This window comes from Dreissena polymorpha, chromosome 4 (assembly GCF_020536995.1).
Source record: "Dreissena polymorpha isolate Duluth1 chromosome 4, UMN_Dpol_1.0, whole genome shotgun sequence".
NCBI classification, from domain to species: Eukaryota; Metazoa; Mollusca; class Bivalvia; order Myida; family Dreissenidae; genus Dreissena; species Dreissena polymorpha.
Window position 1 is genome coordinate 24,636,917 of NC_068358.1, and position 27,909 is coordinate 24,664,825.

Below are 27,909 nucleotides of genomic sequence, written 5' to 3' on the forward strand. Positions count from 1 at the left end.
TGTGTATTTGTGTCGTATGATCGAATCTGCATGAAAACTACATTTAGACTCACATCGTACATCGAATCATTTCTGTCGTCAGTTGTCAAAACGAAAGTACGGTCGATATTCAAATGGATTATTTTTCTCTTTCCGGGTTGTTGTTTAAGTTTAAGTTTGTTGATGCTGCATTAAAAAATATAAGTGTATACGAAGTGAAAACACCAAAAATAAACAAAGGTTGCGATAGACATTTATATACTGTTAGATTCCCATAATATCACTTTAATATGTATTTCATTTCAAGGTCAGAGGCAAAGTGCGTGGCTTTAACAATGTCCTCCGTCGTTGGGACACGGGCGAATAGTAAAATAAAATCATTTATGTCCCGACTACATTCGCGTTACAATAATTAAGACTGATGTTTTTCGGTGACAGAATGCCATATATAGCGCGAGATACGAGTAACATAGGTTTTTAATAACATCAAGATAAATTAACCTCAAACAACGTATAGGGAACGACCTTGGGTCGGTAATTTCGGAGGTTGCGATACTAAACGCTTACATTATGTAACACACTTGTAACGCTATTTTGCCTCAATATGTAATCAAAGTACTGAAAGTACTGGTGTGACGATGCTTTTGAAGAGGATGTATATATAGAGGAAATTTGTTGGATTCGGTGGAATATCGATTTTCCCAGAAAAACAGCGATACATATCGATATTTTCACTGTTATTTTTCACTGTTTAAAACAGTGAAATACCAGTTTTATTTCACTGATATTTCTGTTTAAATCACCGGAAAGCATAAAATAAATAAGCATCCATTAGAGTTAATCTACATCACCGCAATTGTGTAATTTTTATTGCTTGTCATTTATCCGCAGGTCAATAGTTAATGTTTGTGGTGCAATAGTTTTCGTTCTTGGACACTGCACTCCTCTTCAATGAAATTTATTTACCTAAAAGTCTCATATTTGAACTTACAATTCTTTTGGGAGTAATGGTCCAGACAACCAATGGATAAAACAGCAACAATATGCTAACCCATAATTTTTCGAGGAACATTATTGAGAATTCCTGTGCTAGCCCCCAATCACAGTATGTTGGGGTATAATAATAGTCAAATTTTGTTTTTCTTCTCAAAAGATTGTCGTAGATTATAAGTTGAGGAATATATCATCCAAGACTACAACTTTTAGAAAGCCTTTTTGTTTCATTTATTTGTATTGATAAACAAGGTTTTGTAACAATCTATACTATACATAGATAGCTTTAACAGTACAATTGGCTCACCTGAAACTGATTGTTTCCTAGTGATGTTAACTAATTTTTCATGAAGATCTAGCAAAAATTATGGAATTGTGAGTATGAACACACTATTTGCGTCTATCCGATCTAGTTGAGCCTTGTTACCGAGTTCCTACTTTTATTTATTTGAACATTTTGATCAACTGCCATGAAGATCAGGTAAAAATTGTAAGTGTTAACATAGATTTTAATGATTTTAGTTAGTGATCAAATGCTTGGAAGCACATGACCCACTTTGGAACGTGACCTGTTTATCACTGAGACTAGACATTGTAACCTAAATTTTGAATATGCTACTTTCAAGCTTGACTTTGAAATCATTTAAAATAATGTTCTAACCAATTTACAAGTGGATCAGAGAGAGAATGTGACCACTAAAGTATTAACAGACCTTTCCTTATATTTGACCTAGTGCCCTAATTTTTGACAGAATATGAAACCCAAAATGACATAGAGGTGACTACGTTTCATAAGAATCTGGCAAAGAAGTGACACCCAAATTTAAACATTGTAAAATTATATCTTATGTGTTCACAACAAACTTTGGATAAAATACAAAAGACAAAGAGTGATAACAAAAGCTCACCTTGTCACATAATAACAAGTGAGCAAAATAACCAAAACTATGACATCATATAGTTTCTCAGTAACTTCCAATAACAATAAAATGTTACTTTTGAAACAAATACAATACCTTCCCTTTCTTACTACAGGCTATTCAAAAACAAGATAGCCCTGTATTGCTCACCCGAAACTCCATCTATAGTGTCAAAAACTTGTGTATGATTTGACTAAGTTGTAACCTAGCTTTAGCCTGCACATGACCAACTTGCAAATTCAGCTTTTGATTTGCTTCAGATGGACATTGTAAGCAATTTTCATGAAAATCAGCAAGATAATGTGACCTGTAGAAAGGTAAAGGAAGTTTTCTATAATTTGACCTAATGACCTAGTTTTTGACAAACTACCAACTTTCAAACTGAAACTTCATTTCATCGAGATAACATTCTGTCCAATTTTCATGAATATCTAGAAGAAAATGTGACCTCTGGAGTGTTCACTAACCTTTTCTGTGATTTGGTCTGTTGACCTAGTTTGGACCACATATGACCTACTTTCAAACTTAACCTAGAATTGACCGAGATGAACATTTACCAACATAAGACAAACAAGGGCTATTTGTAAAACATGCATGTCCCCATATGGGCTGTCAGTTGTAGTGGTAGCCATTGTGTGAATACATTTTTTGTCACTGTGACCTTAACCTTTGACCTAGTGACCTGAAAATCAATAGGGATCATCTACCAGTCATGATCAATTTACCTATGCAGTTTCACGATCCTAGGCCTAACTATGCTTGAGTTATCATCAGGAAACCTTTTTACTGTTATGAGTAACTGTGACATTGACCTTTGACCAAGTGACCTGGAAATCAATAAGAGTTATATACCAGTCATGATCAATGTACCTATGAAGTTGCATGATATTAGGCGTAAGCATTTTTTAGTTATCATCCGGATACCATTTTACTGTTTTGAGTCACTTTGACCTTGACCTTTGACCTAGTGACCTAAAAATCAAAAGGGGTAATCTGCCAGTCATGATCAATGTACCTATGAAGTTTCATGATCCTAGACGTAAGCATTCTTGAGTTATCATCCGGAAATCATTAAACTGTTTTGACTCACTGTGACCTTGACTTTTGACCTTATGACCTGAACATCAATAGGGATCATATGCCAGTCATGAGCAATGTACCTATGTAGTTTCATGATCCTAGGCCTAAGCATTCTAGTCACTGTGGCCTTACCCTTTTACCTAGTGACCTGAAAATCAATAGGTTTCATCTGCCAGTCATGATCAATGTACCTATGAAGTTTCATGATCCTAGGCCTAAGCATTCTTGAGTTATCATCCGGAAACCATCTGGTGGACGGACCGACTGACGGACCGACCGACATGTGCTAAACAATATACCCCGAACAAACCACATACGAAATGCAGCAAAACACATTCTAAAAGTAAAAGACATCTGTGCAATGATATATTTTCTTCAAATGGTAAGATGAACAAAAAAGGGCCTGAAAGGCCCAAAGTCGTTTACCTGAGATTACAAGATATTATTGTGACCAAAATTCATGAAGATCGGAAAATAAATGTGGCCTCTCGAGTGTTAACAAGGTTTTACTATAGCAATATAAGGAAAAATGCCCCACCGCCTGGCAGCCATGTTTTTCAACCAATTGTAACCATTTTCGAACTGATTCAAGATATCATTGAGACTTATATTCTGGCCAAATTTTATGAAGATTGGAATATAAACGTGGCATCCACAGAGTTAACAAGGCAAATGTTGACGACTCACGACCGCCATAAAGCGATCACAAAAGCTCACCATGAGCATGTTGTGCGATTACACTCAACATGTTTAAATTTTTCTCACAGGCTTTGCCATTGACCTTTATAGTATGGGTGGCTTTGTTATTATTTATTGCTATCATGTACCTGCAATAGTGTGTGTATATTTACAATACACAAAGCATATGATATAAATAGACTAATTGAGCTTATAATAGTCTGATTACTATAGCCAGGTTAATTAAGGACTTAAAAAACATTGTTTTGTCCTGATTTCATGAAAACTTGAGATATTTATGCACATAGAGTTTCAAGATATGGGATGATCCACAAATAAAAAGTATTTTTGATCTGTGTTGTGCAGGCTTTTTTTCTACAACTGTCAAGGTGAAATTTCCATGTGAAAAGGATGTCATTTTATTTCTGAAGTGCTTCATTCAACTATTGTTTATAATGAATTGTTCTGCATATAATTTGCCATTTTGATAGGAGATGACCAGGGTAACAGAGAAAAGGGATATGCATTTAAGATCTGGTCAGGACTCCATATAAAAGTGGTTATATTTAAAAATGTTTAATTACCACATGACCACGGACTCTAGATCTCCGTGACATGACTAAGGTTCTAAATTAATCTAGTATGAACATTTGATCTATATCTTTTTAACACTAAAAAATAATATTTGATGTACACATTTAATCTACCAATGTGTACGGATACTACTTAACATATATTTGACAGTATTGAATGTAGGAACTAGTTAAAATATCCATTAGAAAAAGAGATCAGGATATGAAATATTCATTGCCTGAAGCACTGACCCTGGAGCTATGTTTATATATCTTTAAACACACTGATTAAAGAAGTAAAACAATGCATTGATACAACAGAGTGAAAATCATCCCCTCTTAACAATATGATACATAATTATGTATCATATTTTTTATCTGGATCTGGATAGGTACACAGCAGGATGTTTAGGTGTGCGCGCTGCGGGAGAGATATAGGAGTTACTTATATTTTGGATTTAATTAAATTCACTGAAATTCATCACTGAAGTTACAGTATGATCTCATTTGATATAGATGTACATGATTGTATCAAGCAAAATATATTAAATAATTATCAGTATTAATTCACTGTCATGATTTCAGTATCATTAAAATAATTTCAGTAAAGTCTATCATTCATATGCATCAATTTTGTAAATATCAATATAAGTTTACTACATGAAAACATTTTTGAAACAAGAGCTGTTTGTAAAACATGCATGCCCCCCATATGGGCTGTCAGTTGTAGTGGCAGCCATTGTGTGAATACGTTTTTGGCACTGTGACCTTGACCTTTGACCTAGTTACCTGAAAATAAATAGGGGTCATCTGCGAGTCATGATTAATGTACCTATGAAGTTTCATGATCCAAGGCGTAAGCGTTCTTGAGTTATTATCCGGAAACCATTTTTCAAAGTTGAGTCACTGTGACCTTGACCTTTGACCTAGTGACCTGAAAATCATTAGGGGTCACCTGCGAGTCATGATCAATGTACCTATGAAGTTTCATAATCCTAGGCATAAGCGTTCTTGAGTTATCATCCGGAAACCATTTTACTATTTCGGGTCACCGTGACCTTGACCTTTGACCTAGTGACCTGAAAATCAATAGGGGTCATCTGCGAGTCATGATCAATGTACCTATGAAGTTTAATGATCATAGGCCTAAGCATTCTTGAGTTATCATTCGGAAGCAATCTGGTGGACGGACATACGGACCGACATGTGCAAAACAATATACCCCCTCTTCTTCGAAGGGGGGCATAATAATACAGTAGCATGAACCAACAAGGGAGGCAACTCGTTATGTCACAATTTTGCAGTGTATAAAAAGCAATCGTAACACTTCGTCCATCTCCGGATTCTCCGTAAAGAGTAGACTCGTACCTAACTACCAGCCATCTTGGCTTTGATACACCCAACGCGTGATCCGCCTGCGTTATAAGGCGATATACTACGCATAAAAATAGTGATGCAATACATAGAGGGTAAACGCATTATTACCATTCCAAATCATTTTCTTATTATTTTTTATGCAAAAACAAGCAATTGAATTATATATAATTACATAATAAATGATAAGTTGACTTTTACGGCAAACGGTATATTGCATGGTATTGTTTACATTTCAGAGTTATAATGGATTTCAAGTCTTATCTAGAATATGCGACGAGCAAGCTGAAGATAGAGTTTAGTTTTAGCGACTACCAATTGAAAGCCCTAAAGAGTCTTTATGATTTGAAAGATACGATCGCAGTTCTTCTAACTGGCTCAGGAAAAAGCATTATTTTTCAGGTAGTAAGATGTTTTCGCGATCTTTACCAAGATTGTTATATTGTGTTGAATGACAATAAGCAATTTGCTAATTCCACACCTAGCGACTATTCATAAATATATCTGACTGTTTATTATTCACAGATTTCTGAGTAACTATGGACACATTCCTTGTTTAAAGAATGAAAAAAGTTGAATTTTCTGATTGCATTTTCCAGTTCATTCAAAAACAGTGTTATAAAATAAATTAAATATGGATTGCTGGAACTACGACAGAACAACATCATATTTGTAATGTGTCTTGTTTTTACAGGGGTTCAGATTTCTGCAAAGCGTTCAACAGACTTGGAGACCTGACATGTTTGTTTCCCAAACTACCTCACTTGGCACTTACAGCGACAGCAACACCAAATGCTATAGAAAACCTTATTGAAAGCCTCCAATTCAAGAACACAACAAAAGTATTAGCCAACCCTGACTGCCCTAATATTTTTTGGGGAAAAATAAGAAAGAATGCCAAATATTCACAAATATGAAAAGTATGATATGATAATGCATGAAGAGCTGCCTGAATTAAAAGAGCAACATATTGAGTTTATAGTCACCATAAATTATGTACTGTGATAATTTGGAATCTCTAGGCTATTGCTTTTAACTACTTTGCTATGAACTAGGAAAACATGCATATTGTCCTGAATCCAGTACACAACCAGAAGATTGAATTGTAGCACAATTTCTCAAAAACTACAAGGACAGAATGAAAGCTCACATTATTTCTGAGCTTAGAAAGAAAAATCCAAAAGTTTGTTTAGTGCTTGAAACAGTTGCCTTAGTTATGGGTCTAAACGCGCCTTCGATTGCAAGAGTTATTCATATGCAACCACCTACAACACTTGAAAAGTACATGCAAGAAATCTGTAGAGCAGGTTGCAACGGTAAACCTGCAAGTGCCTTGACTGTGTTATTATAACAACGGTGACATTTTGAAAAACAGGAAAGGAATGGACATTGAAATGTTCTCATACATTCAAAACAATTTCACATGCTTGCGCTTACATTTGGTTAATCATTTTGGCTACAGTAACAGCAGTGTCTTGTTTTCAGGGAACCAAAATAGTTCTTGGAGTAATTGTATGGCTGGTTAAATGACTGAGAGATGCCAATTAGAACCATTTTCACTCTGAACCATGAAAGAATTTATTCACAACTATGTTTAAAGTACTTGTTTGTTTTTATTCACTATACATTATATAGACATGCAATTTAAAGTATATAATAAGAACAGGGACTATACAAACAGGTATGTATAGGTCCCTGCTAGAATTGGGAAACATCTTTCAATCAAGTACATGCTATGTTTTATCCTTAAACATGACACAGTTGCTTGACCTTTCACATTTGTTAAATCCAAAATTAATTAACTTGAAATTGAATAAGAAATACCAGATGTTTCCTGGTCACGTTTTGTGAAAATAGTCTAAAAAAGATGTATTTTAATGCGAAAGACAATGTCATGTTAAGTGGAGTATTTAAAAACTATAAAAATTTTGACGGATTTCACATTTTAATGTGTTTTTTTGCAATCAGGTCAATATCAAGGTGTTTATAGTGTATTCTTAATGTTTATGTTGGGTACTAATCAGTTCTGATTATGATGACTTCCTTAATGCATACATATGTGTTACACTATGTGTAGTCCAACTAATTTAGGTAAAAAGTGGACAATGTTATTCCATTTTTCATCTATCAATATCGCTACTTCTTTATCCATTGCAACAAAAAATAAATGCCTGGTAAAAACATGACATTTATATTTAATATCTTTGCAATTTTATATTGCATATTATAAAAGAAATGCTATTATCACACTATATGTATATTGAAAATCGTTAAAATAACAATAAACAGCTCTATGCAACTGGATTTGCTTGTTTTACTCATAAATGTAGCACTATATTTTGACATTTTTCTGATAATATTTTTAATATATACTGGTATGTGCTTCTAGAATGATTAAATATAATCTAAAAATTAACATCTCTTAAAGTAGAACAGTTTTATAGTGCTTTCTGTCTGTATTATTTAAGTTTTAATTACCATACTTTTTGGGCTTAAATGAACATAACCATCAAAGCGCAATGTACTGTATGTCTATATTGTTCCAATGAATCAATAAATGCAAACGGTAAATATAAATGTTACTTATTCACAATTATCACAGAAATCATTACTAACAAAAATATACACCGGCAATTGTGTGTAAGATTAAATACAGGACTTACATCATGAAGAAACTCATAAATGTTGAAATGATATTCACTTTGTGCTAAAAACTTCAATGATTAAAATTTCCAGTATCCAAGATCATACTTAGATTTAAATGTTTCAACAGTACATAAAAAATTAAGTTTTTTTACAAAGGAACACATTTTAATGTTTATCCCATAAACGTAATTAATACCTTTATATTTTGTGAGTACCTGGGCTGGTTTTCTAGAATCTTCTAACATAAATTTAAAACTTAATTTGACTTAGATGGACATTTTATATCAATTTACTGTGCCAAATTCAACAATTTATGCTCTCAAAATCAAGAATTTACTTCACTGCATAGAATATTATTTACAGTTGCACAAACAATGCCAGAATCATGTACATTGATATGAAAAGAATTGGTGATTTTCTTAGACAAAACTGTTAATTACATATTCAGAACGTATTATTGCAATATTCATTCGTTTTTAGTACCAAAGCGCGTTTCTCTTACTTTATTATTTATAGTAATTGCATATTTTATCATTTTGACTGCATTTATAAACTGTATCATTTTTTGAGTATTTACAAAATCAAATTTAACAATTAGTTTTAATGTAAAATCAGTTTTTATATGCAAGTGTCTATTTCACTTTCAAATTATAACAGCATAATTATTATACATTATTGAAAAGATTATTCCAAGCTTGATGTCATATTCCAACTTTGCATTGTGTATTTAATTGAACATTGTATTGAACTGTATGGGAAGCTACTAGTATATTGATTAAGTAATTTATCTATCTATCTATCTATATATACTGTCTAACTCCCCTTTCGGGTAATATCGACAGGTGTGTTGTATTATACAAAATGCATTATTTCTACCACAAGTATACCATATAAGGCCTATGGCTACTAATTAGGTACTGTATAAATTGTATTCACTATTATTTATATTAAATTCAAGTTTTTAAGACTTCATCTCCATTCGTTAGATACTGATGGGAAGCAAACAGCATAAAACCAGAACAGACTGTGAGTTACTCGCAAGCTATTCTGGTTTTATGTTGTTTTCACATAGCAATTTCCACTTTAGCTCTGAGTGGGAAAGGGTTAACATACTGATTTCCTAGTAAAGTGTAATTGTGATGATAAAAAATATACTAGAAGATTATTAATGCTGGAAAATGCTGAAAAAATACATTCTTTCTGTTAAAAGTGTGTCTTGTCTCCATTTTTAAGTGTATTGAACGCACACTAAATGCAGAAGATACAATGCAATTACTGTTGCATGAAATGTGCATTAATTATATGCTTAAGTAATTAAAATCATCTTTAAATAACCTTTTATTCCCCCGGATCGAATGATCTAGGGGCATATTGTTTTTGGCCTGTCTGTCTGTTGTGTGTGTCTCTCGAAAACCTTAACCTTGGTCATAAATTTTGCAATATTGAAGATAGCAACTTGATATTTGGCATGCATGTGTATCTCATGGAGCTGCAACTTTTGAGTGGTGAAAAGTCAAGGTCATCCTTCAAAGTCAAAGGTAAAATACACTATATGATATCATTCGTATGAATCATGTGTTCTGCTTGAAAAAAAATCTGCCACTTCTGTTTTGTTGTATGAAAATTACCCATAAAATTCATTTGAAAGCTCAAGAGATAAATAAAAGCATGCTACACCCTACTCCTTTTAACATGACTTGATGGTAATTAGTTCCCAATTCTATATGGCCAAGGGCAAATTTGCAGATTTGACAAGTCTGAACTGGAATCCAAGAGGCAGAGTCTTTCCTTATACTTGTATTTAATTTAATTTAAAATCTGATCAAAATTTTGCTCTTTGGCAAATTTTAGTTGGTCACAGTATTCAACTGAAGTTTTTTCACTTTGTAGTTATTATATATTTATAATTTTAATATCAGATAACATCTCTCTTCAAAAGTTTAACATGATAATAGATTGCTTGGTGAATTCAGAAACAAGATCAATGCATCATAACATAAAATAATAAAAATATGTAAAAATGGCAGTTAAAAAAACAATAGATTATCTGCCTTAAATCTGAGATGATATGGTGATGTATTGGAATTTCTCTTAAAGATAATGTGTCCCGTAATTTTATAATTGTATAGTCACATCATGAGTGGTGTCATAATACAATTTAAAGCCTATAATTTACTAAAATTTACTATAATTAAGTGACAGTATAACTGATTTGGTTGTATGCACATGCAGATATATCATGTTTTGTGCTTAGGACAGTGGCAAACAAGAGCACCGCATAGCTGATGCCAATGCTCGGCTGCGGGTGAAGTTTTGAATAAATGAAAGCTTTTCAGAAGAATATTAGAGGTCACAGTGACACTGACCTTTGTCCTAGTGACCCAAAAATAGGTGTGACATGTAGAACTCATCAAGGTGCGGCTTCATATGAAGTTTCAATGTTGTAGGTGGAAGCACTGAGATTTAAGAGCCAATGTTAAGGTTTAAGCAAGCCGGAAAACGAGCTGTACATACACAGTGTGTTAAAGGGGCCTTTTCACAGATTTTGGCATTTTTTAATTCATTCATTAAATGCTTTATATTGATAAATGTAAACATTGGATCGTAAAGGCTTCAGTAAAAAATCAAGAATAAAATTAAAAAAAGGAAAAGAACATTGCCCTGCGCAGGTTTCGAACCAGTGACCCCTGGAGTCCTGCCAGAGTCCTAAAGAAAAACGCTTTAGCCTACTGAGCTATTCCGCCGAGTACACAAACTAGACGTATTTTATACCTTATATAAGCAATCTTCGTAGTTTCACAAAATTTAACGACAAAAACAGAACTCTCCAAATTATTCAATCGTTTCGCGTTGCAACGCTTTATAATTTTTAACCAGGTTTTCCGAAGGAAAAAACTGGTTATTAGATTGGCGAATGCGGGCGGGCTGGCTGGCTGGCTGGCTGGCGGGCTGGCTGGCTGGCGGGCTGGCGGAACAAGCTTGTCCGGGCCATAACTATGTCGTTCATTGTCAGATTTTAAAATCATTTGGCACATTTGTTCACCATCATTGGACGGTGTGTCGCGCGAAATAATTACGTCGATATCTCCAAGGTCAAGGTCACACTTTGAGTTCAAAGGTCAAAAATGGCCATAAATGAGCTTGTCCGAGCCATAACTATGTCGTTCATTGTCAGATTTTAAAATCATTTGGAACATTTGTTCACCATCATTGGACGGTGTGTCGCGCGAAATAATTACGTCGATATCTCCAAGGTCAAGGTCACACTTTGAGTTCAAAGGTCAAAAATGGCCATAAATGAGCTTGTCCGAGCCATAACTATGTCGTTCATTGTCAGATTTTAAAATCATTTGGCACATTTGTTCACCATCATTGGACGGTGTGTCGCGCAAAATAATTACGTCAATATCTCCAAGGTCAAGGTCACACTTTGAGTTCAAAGGTCAAAAATGGCCATAAATGTCCCTTGAGATATAACCTTCATATTTGGTATGCATGTGTATATGGACAAGGCCTTTCCATACGCACAACAATTTTGACCCCTGTGACCTTGACCTTGAAGTAGGGGTCTGCGTTTAGGTTTCAAAATCTGCGTTTAGGTTTCGAAAAATGCTCTTAACTTCTATGTCCCTTGAGATATAACCTTCATATATGGTATGCATGTGTATATGGACAACGCCTTTCCATACGCACACAAATTTTGACCGTCCGTCCGTCCGTCCGTGTGTCCGTCCGAAAACTTTAACGTTGCTCATAACTTTTGCAATATTGAAGATAGCAACTTGATATTTACCATGCATGTGTATCTTATGAAGCTGCACATTTTTAGTGGTGAAAGGTCAAGGTCATCCTTCATGGTCAAAGGTCAAAAAAAATAAATTCATGTGCATATCTCCAAAGTCAAGGTCGCCACGACTAAAAATACAGGGGTGTCAATTTACCGAATTCTAAAATCCTGAAAATCATCCTAGAATTTGGGGACCAGAGTCAAAAGAGTTTTAATGTTTCATTAAATTATGTTTCCTTTGTAAACAATATATGCCAAAGGTCAATAATTTGTGTTTAAGAGTGACATTTTGTGACAAGAATGCTTAAAATAACCAAAACAATCCTCTGATTTATATCAATATCAAAAGATTTCCTTGAGGGCTTAAATCCTGAATTCAGGAATAATCCTGAAAATTGACACCTCTGAAATAGATTTATTTTAAAACAAACTTACAAAGGGGGTAAATTTTCTTTGTTCATTTCAAAAGTTCAGTTTGAGTTGTCTCCCTTTATCAGATTTTTTTTCACAATGAAAACCTGGTTTTGTGACAATTTTGTCCCTTGTTAGGTTTTAAAATCGTCAAAAGATGCATATAATGGCTATATTAGAGCATGTTTAATGTTCAGTATTACTGTTTCCTCACAAATATCATAACTTAAACGAAAACTTACGAATCTGAAACAACTTTTTTCAATTTTGTCAATTTACCAAAGCGTGAAAAGATCCCTTTAAGGCTTGATAAGCATTATAATTCAAATAAATTATATGTTTGTTATATTTTTAATTTAAGTTTAATGTATGAAATTTTCTATGGAGCATACTCTTATTTCTTATTATTGTTATTTAAAGTAATACGAATATTACTTATATCTTTTGTTCTTTTCTTACATTTGTACAGATTCAGCATTAATAACACATTGTTTTTGTAGTAGTCTTGTGAGACCTATATTAATTAAGATATCCTGCTCAGTGCTGGAAAATCAAGAATCTGCTTTACCAACCAACATAATTATATATTTAAAGAAAAAGAGTGAATAAAGTAAAGTAAATCACTTTTAAAAAGTTAATGTTACATTACTTCAAATTGCAATCAATTTAAACTAAAATTTACAAGAGGGTGATATTAATTTTGTAAAGAACTAAGAAATGACTGTGTATTTAAAATGCAGTTGTTGTTTTTTTACAAATATTTATTGGTTTATTTATTCTATTATTCTCTTTTTTTTATGAAATACTCTCACAACCAAGTTTAACAATACTAATGTAGTCTATTGGGGTAAATGGACTTGTTACATGATTTGAGTTTAATTCTGGCGTTCTTATAGATTCTGTCTGGATTTTCCAATAAACAATAGTGGACAGAGGGCTGATTAATTTGTTATTAGAAACCCAAATGTCATAACAAAATCAGTAATTTAAATACCCTTTGTAAATTTTCTCTTAGAGTTAAGAAAATATTACATATTTATAATAAAAATAAGCTGTTTTTTTCCATAGTATTGCTTTTACATTGCATGGGCGGCTTTCTTAAAAAGTTTATGCATAGTTCACAAAATATTGCATTAATAATTTAACTTAGATAATTTCTAAATACCTTTAAAACTAAATAAGTAACTCAGTGCAACATTTATTAACTCAAAGATTTAAAGGAAAAACTTAAAGAACAATAGCAACTATTTTTTCTAAGTTAACTCGTATTATTTTACACGTGTTCACATTTTAATTCTCGGATCAGTGTAAATATCACATGTCAGTTTAACGTACTACTAAGAATGCATTTGTATCAAAAGAAAGTACATGTAATCAAGTGTGTTTTTTAGTTTCATTTGTGCTGCTACAAAATCCTTGACAAATTTTGTTCTGAGGAGTACTCAGTAATATGAAAATGTTATGTCATTGTAGCTAAATGTACATGTAAGCTATTTTTATATTAAATTTGATTAAACAATATCATAGTAGGGGTTGCAGTGCTCCAGCTCGGCCTAAATCGAAGGGCGCCGAGCCCTACCCTCCCGAACCTCCCCCCTGGCCCCACCCCCCACCCGAACCTCCGCCCTGACCCCCCTCCCCCCAAAAAAAAATTTTTTTTTTTTTTTCCCATATGATTCATAAATCTCTTATTACATTGTAATTACTTTAATCCTCATTGTAGAGATTATATTTGAATGGTTTAATATTAATGGGAATAATACAATTATTTATAACATATAAATTAACATGCAATAGGAAGCATTTCAGAAACACCCGCGCGCTCGTACGTGCCCTTTTGACAAAATACTGCGCGTCGAAAGTGCCCTTTTGACAAAATACTGCGCGTCGAAAGTGCCCTTTTGAATAATAAGCCCCCTGCCCTTTTCAAATCCTAGCTGGAGCACTGGGGTTGTATTATTGGATAAACCAACTTTTTGACACTCCACTAATATTGAGCTGATTTTTTTAATGGGCAATATTTGGTTCCAAAGAAGACCTGTAAAAATAACCTAAATTCTTTGCTTTTTTTTTCATAAGAATAATTGAGATGCACTGAATTACAGTACCTTAACTAATTTACTTCCAGGTTAAACCAATCTGGTTGGACAGGGACATTAAATTTCAACTCTTGTGTCGTCCAGCTGGGCCATAGGGTTGTATAAGAAGCTTACAAAACATAATTAATTGCCCACACAATTTTAAAATGTGTGTGTTTGATATTTTTGCTTTATGAAAATGTAATGAATACTTAATAAAAACAAAGTTTCAACACATGATATATGTTAGTTTTACAACATACGATGACGACGGACTTGTACTTTTGACCAGACAATTAGAATACTTGAGATGGTTGAGTGGCAAGTCTTGGAAACTGGCCATGAAAAGTTAATGTGCATCTAGCTGTGTTGACAAAAAGTATTAACTATATTGGATAAATGCTTACCACAAGCTTGCTCCAAGAAACTTGACTTCGAAGATGATTGTGTTTTATGTCTTAAGCACTATAGCTATGAAACACAAATCTGTATTGTTAGTTTCATAGAAATACTGCTGACGACAATTCGAACTATGGTTAGAAGTTAAAAAACAAAGTTATAGCTATTACAGGGTGCCGCTACTACAGAACTTAGAATTAGATATCCAAATTTTCCTTGTTCCTCTCCAATTCCCAGGACAGAGCGTTCATAACTTTGGTCTTAAATCGAGGCAATCTATAGCCTAACTGCACTGCATACTTTATGTATCGCGTTCCTAAGTATTGGGCATGATTTGCACTTTGTTTTCGTTCAATTGACAGCTGTCGATGGGCGCGGCCATTTTGCTTGAAAGGGGTGCTGGACGTTTCGTGCCACTACCAGTTCGTGCCACTGATATTTGTGTAGGAGGGCATTGGACGTTTCGTCCCACTGATAATATATAGGCGGATAGGTGTGAATAATACCGTATAGGTGTGAAATCAAACTTTCGCACCTTTGATTGTAACATCTGTTCAATGGGAATACAAAATTGTTTTATTTCAAGATTGTTTAAGAGTCGATTTAAATGCTTCATATAATACATTTACAATACGTTACATAAATATATTAAAACATCAGAAGTAAATGCATACATACATTTTAAAAAAATGGCAGAGATTACATAAATATATACAAACATTTGCAATAAATTGACATTAACAGCATCAGAAGTGAATGCATGCATACATTTTAACAATATCTAGATTGATTACATAAATATATTCAAACATTGTTTTAATACACATATACAAAATTGCACAAATATAGAAACACAAATACAACAGCATACTATCCTATCATACACATACACAAATCATATATACAATGTATTGCATTTCAGAAGTCCTCATCGTGGATGTCATCCTGGGTTGTGCTCGGTCCAAGCCCGATGATATGGCTGCACGCTCTCAGCAGTTGAGAAGTTGTCATGTCATCGTCTTCGTACTTCTCCCAGATCTCGAAGAGCCGCCCGTGCACTTCTTTGAAGATTTTCCGGTGTACCCGAGTCAGGGCGTGCTCCGACACAAGGTGGATTGTCAGATCCACTCTTTCTGCCTCACGGCGCAACAGGGGGACGAGCACGTAAAACTCTAGGTCGGGACGCCCTGCTCGACCGTTGATTCTGCGATGCCATCCTGGAAAATAGAAATATGTTGTGAACTATGATGTATATTAGTTTGTATATAATAATATTTAAATTATAACTATCCAATGAAAATATGATATATTAGTTTTTATAAGATAATATTTAAATTATAACTATCAATCGAAAATAATATATTGCTTTATTATTCTATGTATTTAAAAAAAAATACCTTCAACGTCGTTGTTCGTTCGTCCGTCTGGCGGTATTATATACTGTGTGTTCAACTTACTTCATTTACTCTTTCAGTGAATTACACAGTTTGTATCATAATTAAAGCGGTGAGTTGTTTACTAATAGGTTACTAATTGGCCATTAAAGGCCCGTGTCGGTAAATTAAAGGCCCGATTCGGTAATTAATTGTTTGCTAATTACGTTAAGACACATACAGCTAATTGAAAGTTTGTGAGTCGATAGTAAAGCATAAGCTTTTCTTAAAAGAAAAAGACCAACTTTTTTTAAAATTGTATTATTGTTCATTCATGTTATATATTATTATTTATGTATTTAATACATACAATTGAAGCATAGAAAATAACAGCATTTCATGTTTTATATTTATTAAACATAATGAACTATGCAAAATTTTATTATTACAAGCACATACACATGATTCATAAAAAATAAAACACTTTTTGCTTTATGTTTATCGCATATATTACACTATTTACAAATATTAGTATACTAACGATAAATCATTTTATTTGTTTGTTATTTATAATCATAATTGTCAAAATTGTTGTAATTTTCTACATTTATTAACAACCCAATATCATTCACACCTATACGGCATTATTCACACCTATCCGCCTATATATTATCAGTGGGACGAAACGTCTACCCCTTTTCAGCACAAATATCAGTGGCACGAACTGGTAGTGGCACGAAACGTCCATAAACCCTTGAAAGAAGTCCGAAAACAAAATGGCGCCCACGTTATACCAGAGGCTTCCTTATGCAATAAAAAGCCGGTTGGATCCAGAGTGTATAAAAAGTTGTACTTAATTATCTCCCTTAACATGGGTTTAAATTACGTTTAAAAGCTATTTTCTGATTGGATGAAACAGTCCGAAATCATCCAATAAATAAAGTCGAGATATTTATCTTGCGGAACATGCAATGCCATGCCGCATGCAAGCTATTTAGAAAGTAAATATCGTAAATCAAAAAGTTTGTTTTTTTCGCGGTCATAGACAGTGTTCCTGGCTGATAACGATGCAATATTACTTTTAAATCATTCAAGTATTAGTTTTTAGCAAGAAAGAGGTATAGTATTTGTGTAAGAATACGAATTTTTATTTAAATTTGTGTCTGCTACAATTTAACGAGTGGTTACGGAAACTACCGATTGTACAGATGTATCGACAGACATATGCAAAACGAAAGAATAGCTTGCATATTTCAAGTTTATCAGCCTTGAAATCACCTATTTATCAAATGAGAATCGAAATTATTAAAATATAAACCAGTAATGTTCATTAACACCAAAATCTTTGGGCGCAACCATCATATTTTTGGAAACCGCGACGTATTGTTTTTCGGAAACCGACGATCGGTAATTTCCGTACCCATATGGAAAATTTCATCACTGGCAAGTTTCGTTCCTAATGTTTTTCAAATATTCTACCACAAAATTATTGTATACCATTACGCAAATGAATAACAAGTAATAATTCCTTTGTTTTCGGGAGGGACACTGTCTATAAATGCTTATAAATACGCATTAAGGCTAAACTTAAGTGCATAAAATATTGAAAAATAAATCATAATTCAAGTGTAGTCAAGTGTTCGTTCCATCCGATATATTCATTCATCCACATTGCTATGTCACTCAATTATATTGGAAATTATTACGAATATCTGATAAAACTTGCATTATTTATTTTTATCTTTAAACTTACATTTCATAAATATTTTTTTGATGAACGTCGTCAATTGTATATAGATTTCCCTATAGTTTGAAAAACATTTAGGCAAATATTACTCATGAAAGATAAAATGCAAATAATTAATAAAATATTCCCTTTTCATCAGTATGTTGGTTTATCGGTCATTAACAATATCACTTTGAACATTGAATTATTTAAAAGTTATATAAAACATAAAATGTTCTCCGAACAAATGATTCATAACAACATATAACAGATTGACAGGAAGATATGAACAAATCAAGGTTGCTAGGTTTCCCGCCTAGAATGGTCCTGTTAGTATGGAATTACTTGATATCTAAATTTATTAGCCTTTGGGTGTTGTAAAGACATAAAATATTTTATGAAATGTCTCAAAGTGTAGAATTATTTTGCATTTAGTAAAAGAAAGAAACATATAACCTTTAAGTGGCTGACAAGAACTTGAGGCTGAATACAAATAAAAAGAGGCATTATGCTTCTTGAAAATCAAAGTATACATCATTTTATAGGAATTTTCTGATCAAAAGTGTTATTTTTAATGAATTGGGGTAATACATTTTCAAGAATAAACAATATAATTATAAATGTTTTGGTGAAGTGCATCATAGTATTATTATAGTACCAGTTTTTGTCTAAAAATCCAATAACATTTTTTAAATTTCATAACCGTTTGTTGCAAAAAAAAAAATCATGAAAAATAGATTTTTCAGAGTAACGTATTAAAATAAAATAAAAAATGCTTTATTAGACCCTAAATATTATTTTTGCAATCATTTTTCATCAATTACATATGTTTAAAAAAAATTGTTTCATGCTACTCATGGTACCAGTTTTTTTTGTCAGAAAATTAATTACATTTTTTTTAAATGCGTTACCCCTTGTTGCCAAAAAATCCATAAAAAATATAATTTTCAAAGAAATCCATTAAAACAAAAAGAAAATGCCTTCTCAAACTTTAAGTATATTCCTGCGAGCATTTTACATCAATGAATTATGTTTGAAAAAATCATTGGTTCATGCTAAATACAGTTTGAAATACTGTAAATAATGAAACTACACATCCAAGTAGTGAGTCCATCAAACTATTGCAACCGAAACACCTGGTGTGCTAAGGCACCAGCCGAAGTCATATGCCTTCTGACTTAGTGCATTTTACTTTTCATAACATATACAATAGTTACAGATACATGTTTACATTTGTATGTGTTCGAAGACATGTTTAATTTCAAAATCCTGGCCCTGGTCTGACACATCGGTAACATTAACATTAAACTGTTACCAGGCTTCTGAATTTAATTAGCCAGGTCACAGGAAAAGGGCAGTCTAATCAGTATCCAATTAAACTATTTGTCATTGTCAGAAAACCGCTCTTAAGCAAACAGCTTTCAAGCAACTGCAGGCTGATCTGGATCTAAACTGGCCACAATCGCCTTAATGTCTCTTTTACTGTGATACAGTTCATTTAACTTTAAAGGGATCTTTTCGCGTTTTGGTAAATTGACAAAATTGAAAAAAGTTGTATCGGATTCGCAAATTTTCGTTTTAGTTATGATATTTGTGAGGAAACAGTATACTAAACATTTACCATGGTCAAAAATAGCCATTATATGCATCTTTTAACGGTTTAAAAATTATAAAGCGTTGTAACGCGAAACGACTGAATAATTTGGAGAGTTCTGTTGTTGTCGTTTAATTTTGTGAAACTACGAAAATTGCTTATATTAGGTATTAAAAACGTCAACCATTTATACTTGGCAGAATAGTCGAGCAGGCTAATGCATTTTTACTCCAGGACTAAGGGGGTCACTGGTTCGAGCCCTGCTGCGGGCTACTTTTTTTTAGAATTATATTCTGGATTTTAACTGGAGCTTTTAAGATCCAATGTTTACATTTATCAATATAAAGCATTTAATGATTAACTTCAAAACATGCCAAAATCTGTGAAACGGCCCCTTTAACATGATATCTTCTGCTATAAATATGAGGTGGATATACATGGACTAAACGGTACATAACGTCTAATTATTTGGACTATAATGATAGCAACTACTTAAATAGAAAGAAGAAATAATTCAAACAAACCAGTAATTTGAGTAAAGAGTTTGTAATCAATGTTGTATTTCAGGACAGCTTGGTGATATGCAAATCCCATATGACATAATGATATCGGGTATCATAGCCATTAAATAAGTCGCAAAATGCTCGAACAAAATTTATAAAGCAAAATGTGACTTAAATTGATAACTAAAAATACCAGTATCATCAGTATGCCAGTTTTGCCTTGTCAGGCTGTCGAGATACAGAAAGTGCTTCATTCACATTGAATATATCCTTCGAATTCCATTTATTGTTGCATTACTAAATAGCGAAACAAGCCGATTTAAGCTGTAAGAAAGTTTTGACGCGAGTGTTATCAAGTCTCTCATGGGCGAAGCCATTGTTGTATAAAGTTATTCATTCACATCGAATATATCCTTCGAATTCCATCCATTGTTGTCATTAGCGGAGATTTAGTGAACAAATAATTCATATATCATAAATTACAGCTTCTAAATAGCGAAACAAGCCAATTTATGCTGTAAGAAAGTTTTGACACGAGACTCTCATGGGGCCGCCATTGTTGAATGTTGAAACACGAACGACAACTCTGCTAGGAGAATGTTATCAATGAAAATCAACGAGGTCGAGGTATTTTGATTTGAACAACCGAGATATCTCAATCGGACTTGCTCGGTCTTACATGGGTCGCCATTGTGAAGAATTTTTTTATGGTATCATACCTTAGACGATGCTGAAACAGCATCGTCAAAAAGTAGCCCTCGTGCCTTTTTAATATCAAATACATTTCAATCTTTTTGTGTTACAACACTGCAAATAAACATTTGTAGTAAATATATTGGAATGATGTTTCTTTAGGTTAAAACAGTTTTTTAACATAAATACGTATTACACAATATCTGTGTTCGAAAACGCTTGGTACATGCATAAGCTATAACAAGCTAAACGTTAACGGTTACCCAAACATGGCTATAATTGATTTTATTAATAATAGATCACGTAAGAGCAATTCCTGCAAAGTTTTATAGTTTCAATACTTTTGATGGAGTACTACTATAAATTTAATTTTATTTAAGGTGCATACGGTTATCTAAACAATTAAACTAACCTTCTCCATAACACCGTCGATATCTTGTCGCGACTGTCTCGGTTATCTCAAACGCAGCTAATGAATGGAAAAGACCGATCAATACTGTCTCGTCCTTGAATGAAAATGTCATGTCTTTTAAAGGTTTATCAATCTTTGTAACTTCTGTGTTTATGCCCTCAAGTTGTGATTTAATCGTTTTTACAGCTGAAAATAGCTCAATATCACTAGCTTTATTGTCGATTAGCGATATTTTCATGCCATCTAAAAGCGATCGTGCACTATCTAGCGTGGTTCTCTTTGAGGCATTAATAGTGCTGTGTGCTTGCTTAAGTGTTTGGATGTTGACCAATAATTCCTTTTCTTTGTTTTCAACCATTGCATTCATTTTTATTTGAAGGTCCTTAATCAAATTTATTCCTAAAGCATAAGCTTCGTCGATCTGATTGCATTCTTGTATAGCATCACGCATCTTATATTTCACATTTGTTATGGATTCGTCCACCTCTTTCTTTAATTCCAAATACTCAGCATTGTTTCGGAAGTCGGTTGATGCATCCGGAATGTACTCTACCTGACAGTCGCGATGGTCCAGTGTAATACAAACAGAGCAAACAAGAACTTGGTGAAGTTTGCAGAAGAATTTTATTATTTCGTTTTGATGTTTTCTACAAGGCTCAATGCATCCGACCAAACAATTTTGCTTCTTCTGGCGTTGAGAAGGCATCTTGCCTTGATCAAGAACTGAATGCATACGCGATATACTAAATTTTTTATGATCCTTGATGCACGTGTCGCATAAATATTCATCACACTGTAAACAAAATCCATTAGCAAATGTCTTTTTTCTGTCTGTGGAACACGGTTCGCAGTATATGTCTACTTCATCGGACGCGGTCGCGACATCTGTTTCTTCTGTAACGCCGTGTTCTGGAAAAAAACATCATGGAAAGATTTACCAAAATGGGCTTACATTATTTCGGTTTTAAGTCAAACCCTTAATTCAGTAAAGAATAGCAAACAAGACCGATACGGTAACAATGCGCCGCTTAAACCGGACAGGGTGAAATGCATTACCATTTAAGTGGCATTTCTAAAAGTGTAATAAATCTTGGCAGAATTTCGGAGTCTACAACTTAAATAATTAGGTTTAAAATTAAGTTTCCAACAAATATTAAATTGAAACTTTTTTTATAAGTTTTAAATGTTAAGTAAGAGGGGCAGGAGGCGGGAACCAAGATGGAGCAGGCGCGGCAACCACCGTTTTCATTTTAGATCTTTCTCTTGACGTAACATTTTTAAACTTCACCCACTTGTATCACGCAATTAACCATTATTGGCCGGTTTAACGGGACCGGTATGTCTACGTGCCGAATTCATCTAGTATTTTATATACGTGTAAATTGTACTTTCGATTTCATGACAAGTCTAGACACTTAAACTATATGTTTAAAGTTTATATTTTTTATTTTACGTAATCGCAAATGTCTTAATATATTAATGAAAATGATGCAAGCGCACTTACCTGCCATTTCAACGACTAATTACAAAATAACTCCACATAAAACTCAATCAATGTGCTGTATAGTGTAAAGCACAGCAAAGCTTGTAATCAATTGACCTTTCGACAGCGAGAGTGAAGCCACGCCCCCCGATTTCAAGGGAGGTCACTCCGCCGAAGTCCGTCATAAAACTGGCTACGCGAATCGGTACGTTGGAAGATATTCACAAAGATTTCGGTCCAAATTACATGAAATGTTTCTATTGCTATCATGTTTTATTTAAAATGTGTTAAATGTAATGTATCAAATAGGTGTTTAGCTCCCCTCAAAGATATAGTACCAGAAAGGCCGTTTACCAAAAAGGCTTCCCAAAAAGTCCGCATCAGTGAACCAAAAACGCCTCATGGTATACCAGAAAGGCCATACAATATTTTTATTATCATTGAATAGTTATGCTGAATATAATTATCATATCTATGAAATAGTCATAACTTTTTTATAAGTCTACTTAAAAGTCGTTAATCTATAGTCAAAGTCGGCCAATTATCGCAAATTATCACATACAGTATGCATTGTCGTTTGTCACAATACTTTTCATTGAGTAATAGATGTTTCAGTTTTTTAATTAAAAGCCGTTAATTTTGCAACCGATGGCAATATTGCAAATGTGGCAAAGGTAAGTAAATTTATTATATAAGAAGACAAAGAACGTTATATTGAAATCCGATATAACACATATCTATAATGCGTTTGGTCAAAATGACCCATGAGCATTGTTATAATCGTGTAACATAGTCAATGTCGTCAAAAAAGTAACATACACAATATATTATTAATTTCCTCTTAAAGGGGCCTTTTCACAGATTTTGGCATTTTTTAACTTATTCATTAAATGCTTTATATCGATAAATGTAAACATTGGATCGTAAAAGCTCCAGTAAAAAATCAAGAATAAAATTTAAAAAATGAAAAGAACATTGCCCGGACCAGGTTTCGAACCAGTGACCCCTGGAGTCCTGCCAGAGTCCTGAAGTAAAAACGCTTTAGCCTACTGAGCTATTTCGCCGAGTACATATGCTTGAAGTATTTTATACCTTATATAAGCAATCTTCGTAGTTTCACAATATTTAACGACAAAAACAGAACTCTCCAAATTATTCAATCGTTTCGCGTTGCAACGCTTTATAATTTTTAGGTTTTAAAATCGTCAAAAGATGCATATAATGGCTATATTAGACCATGGTAAATGTTCAGTATTACTGTTTCCTCACAAATATCATAACTAAAACGAAAATTTGCGAATCTGAAACAACTTTTTTCAATTTTGTCAATTTACCAAAGCGTGAAAAGATCCCTTTAAACTATTTTTTGCAATGTTTAAAATATAAGAAGTTGAAAGAATTTTCATGTACAAAAAAAAACTCGCTAATCAGACTGGCTATCAAAGTGTCAAGGGTCATTCACAGTTTGCGGCATCTGTTTTGATAACGGATTGGTAGAAAGCCCACATATGGTGTAAAATGACATTTATTGGCAACTATTGATAATTACATGCGCATTTTAAAATAGTTTCTTAACTTTTAACGATATACAACTAGCTACATTAAATTCAGAAGATTTAAACCGAAAGAAATAAAAATGCTCTATTTTATGTGATATTATTAAAAATTATAACTGATTGTCTTTATTATTACGCATTTCATTAGCATTAATAATCTAGTTAGCAAAGTTTAGAATATTTTTTTATAAGCCGACTGCATTAGAATGTCAAATTTATTTAACGTTAGCCACCTTTGAAAATATGGTTTTAAATGTTCCTTTCTAATTTCTCTATATAGAGGAAAAACAAGTAAAAAGTGATACTCGTTTTCTATAGCGTGTCCGGTGCAAAACTTACATATTCTATTTTCGCGTAGTATCTTATTATGACGACCTTAGAACAAACGTCGAGGTGTTTTGCTTTCGGGCGATAGCTTAATATGTTGAGATTAAGCTGTTCGTTGAGACGACTACAAAGACGAATCCAACGTTTGCATTTTTTAAGATTAGTACCCGGTTAATGGAACGGAAAAAACGTAGTTCCATCTTTTAACCGTTCTGGATACATTGTGTCTGAATAACAAGTGCCATAACAGCACCTTTTAACCATTTTCTTTGTTTAAAACACAGCATTACGTATAAGCTTATGTGACGAACAACGGCGAGTTTGACGGACAAAATGGCGGATAGAAACGGGCCTAATCTATGCAGTAATCTGATTGGTTAATAAGCCTGTCAATCAATCGGCTGTCGAAAGGTCAATTCGTTCACGAATACTCAGTGTAAACAGGTAACGCAACTTGCAAAGTTGGTAATCGTGATATATCGGCTATCGGCTATCGATTCTTCCGCAAAATAGGCCTCGTGCATAAATGTCGCCGTCTTGCTTTGTAGGTCACAATATATTAAAAGATTTCCTTATCAAATGCAATGTGAAAGCAATAAAATTCACAAAATATAAAGTCAAAGTTTTTGCGCGTTGACACCCTTATAACCATACCTGTTCTTAAAGAGAATTCCAAGCCGAATTGATTTAAACAATAAAAAAGATAGGTCATGCAGTATGTAAGAAAGAAGTCTACGCGAATCAACAGTCACTGTTTTAAGGCTTTTTTTGTACTGGCTTCTCTCCAGCTGATGAGGGGTTCTCGCCATCTGTCAAAGTCTCATGTTGTCTCCTATCTAAAAGCAAACCACTGAATTTGTAGTATACAACAGTGTTTTCCCTACCACAAGCACATAGAAATAATAAAAAATAAAGTAATAGCAAGTGCCCATACAGAGAATTGTGTCTTCAAATTTTAGAGGGTATAGCAGACAGAAAGACAGACAGACTGTTTATTCAGACTTATACACAAGTACATCGTCTTCATACAAAAGTATACATATTATTTTCTGTCACGTAACTCGGTATAACAAAATAACATTACATAACGTAAAATAGACATTTGCGAATACACATACAAATAAACTATAAAAGCGGTAATGAAATTATTGAACTGAATTATTTAGAATCGCATTTCTTATCACAAGAGCTTCTTTGATAAATTTACATACATTATAAATAACAGTTTTGTCACATGAAACTAATAAATTGTGGAATTTATATACAGATGGGTTTATATAAAAATTTACGGCTTATAATTTTTTCCATAAATCAGTATAGCATTGAACACCAAACGTATTTAGTATACTGGTACCTATAAGAGAAATTTATTCTTATTAAAATGTGTCTTTCTTGCATATTATTACATTCCCATGAATTTTGCACCACTGTATTAAGTTTGGCTTGTTTATCTGTCCATTTGGCCATTCTGCCCCATATTTTCAAACGCAGATGATTTCGATCCGAAGAAGGCCATTATTAAGATTTAAAGCTGGTGCGTTCTTTACCTGCGACAAAATACCAAAACAAAACAAATAAACATGCCCGTGGGGCTTATGTGAGGTGAGGAAATAATGAATTTGTTAGATATTTTTACTCTAAGCAATTTTGATAATGGTTTTTGTTGTATTTAATTTCCATTACAACAGGGAACTACCTATAGGTCCCTGGTTCCAATTTTGGTTGCTCGCGAACTATGTCAAAAGCACCATAACTATGAAACACTAGTATTTTGCATATTGCAATGTTCCACAGAAATGATGTTGATGATAAATCAGCACGATCATGACGATGATGAATGATAAGATCATTTCATCCTATCATTTCATATCTCTCACTTGACCTAGCGCAACCCGTAACGTAATAATCAAGTTTGATTGCGCCGACGTATGATGTAGATAGAGACAGATGCTCCTTAATTCCAGTTTACTAGCTATTCCACTACCAGTTCAATTGCTTTGAATTAAGTTGAAAACAACACTATTCCACTGATTAACCGTACCACAAATAATGAAATTCGAGCGTCCTCATGATTTACACATTTTCTCTGACATTTAAAAATTAGAATTTCGATAGCCATATTGTTGTTGTTGTTGTTGTTGTTGTTGTAGTTCTAGGTTGAAAGTAGTTTAATATATTGCGATCATTAAACCAGAGATTGATTTATGGAATTAATCGTCTGCTGATCCAGAGTGGCACAGTTGCGATCAATGTTCAAACGAAACGACCTTCATCAGAGTGATAAGATATAATGCAAAACAATCTTGGATTTGAACAAAACTTGAAAGCATATGAAATATCACACAGTGTAATGGTATATGTGTGAAATAAAATGGTGAATCCATATATTACCGGTAACGTGTGCTTGTTATTTTGACTATACATTAATGGGTCAAATAAATAAAATGACGTTTGACTTGCTATTATGAAAGATATATTAACCACGACTATTTATGTAAAATTAGCATAAACAGGCATTTCATTAATTGTAATAATTGTAACACTTTTTAAGTTCGCAAATGCGTCTGCGTGTGTGCGTGCGTGTGTGTCGAAGTTCGAGGTGTGAAGTCCATCTGCGCCTGTGGTTGCACATTAATGATCCGGAGCGTGTCCCAACACTTCTACACAATTTAATTACTAGACAGACACAATTTTGAATTTCAGCTGTAATTACTATCTTTTGTGTGTTCACTGAGACCTAAAGCGCTTACATGAGCGCCCAGGGAAATTAACTATTCAGAGCAAGTTAATAAATACATACATACATACAAGTACTTTTTACAAGGTTTACCAAAATACAAGTAGTGAAAACTGCCCCAGCAACTGGCTGCCATATTGGCTGCCATGTTGTTATAAATCTAAAAGTCAGTTATGAACTCAGCAAAGATATATAGTTTACTTTTATATTATGTACAAGCTTTATAATGAGTTGGTAACATTATGACTTCTCGAGGGATCCAATGGCTTCACTTAAGCGACATAAGGGAGAATTCCGGCCTAATGACAGGCATGTTTTTGCAATGGACAGTAGTGACCATATCTCACTGTTCTGAAATATCATTACAACAAAATATTCAGATCAACTATCATGAACATTGCGCATACGAAGATGCCTTATTGAGTGTTCAAAAGAGTTTCCTCTAATTTGACATATTGACTTAATATTTGGGGCCACATGGCCCAGTTTCAAATTTATGTGAGATATTATTGGGCCACGTGTTTCTAACCAAGTGTGATGAAGCAATCTGAAATTAACGTAACATCTACAGTGTTCACAAGCTCTTTC

At 33.5% G+C, this 27,909-nt stretch overlaps 1 protein-coding gene across 2 annotated transcripts in view; it reads right to left on the minus strand.

The window, feature by feature from the left end:
* The window catches only part of LOC127879840 (uncharacterized), a 53,666-nt gene extending 30,129 nt beyond the window's left edge, over positions 1–23,537 (minus strand). The window contains exons 1-2 of one of the 2 annotated variants that reach the window (XM_052426888.1): positions 22,723–23,537; positions 21,219–22,127 (exon numbers count right to left, since the gene is read on the minus strand). In XM_052426888.1, the coding sequence (XP_052282848.1) occupies positions 21,219–22,127; positions 22,723–22,729 (916 nt within the window). In that variant the 5' untranslated portion in view covers positions 22,730–23,537. The remainder of the gene's footprint in view (positions 1–21,218; positions 22,128–22,722) is intronic. The other variant, XM_052426887.1, reaches the window with a different exon arrangement.
* Between the last annotated feature and the right edge of the window lie 4,372 nt (positions 23,538–27,909).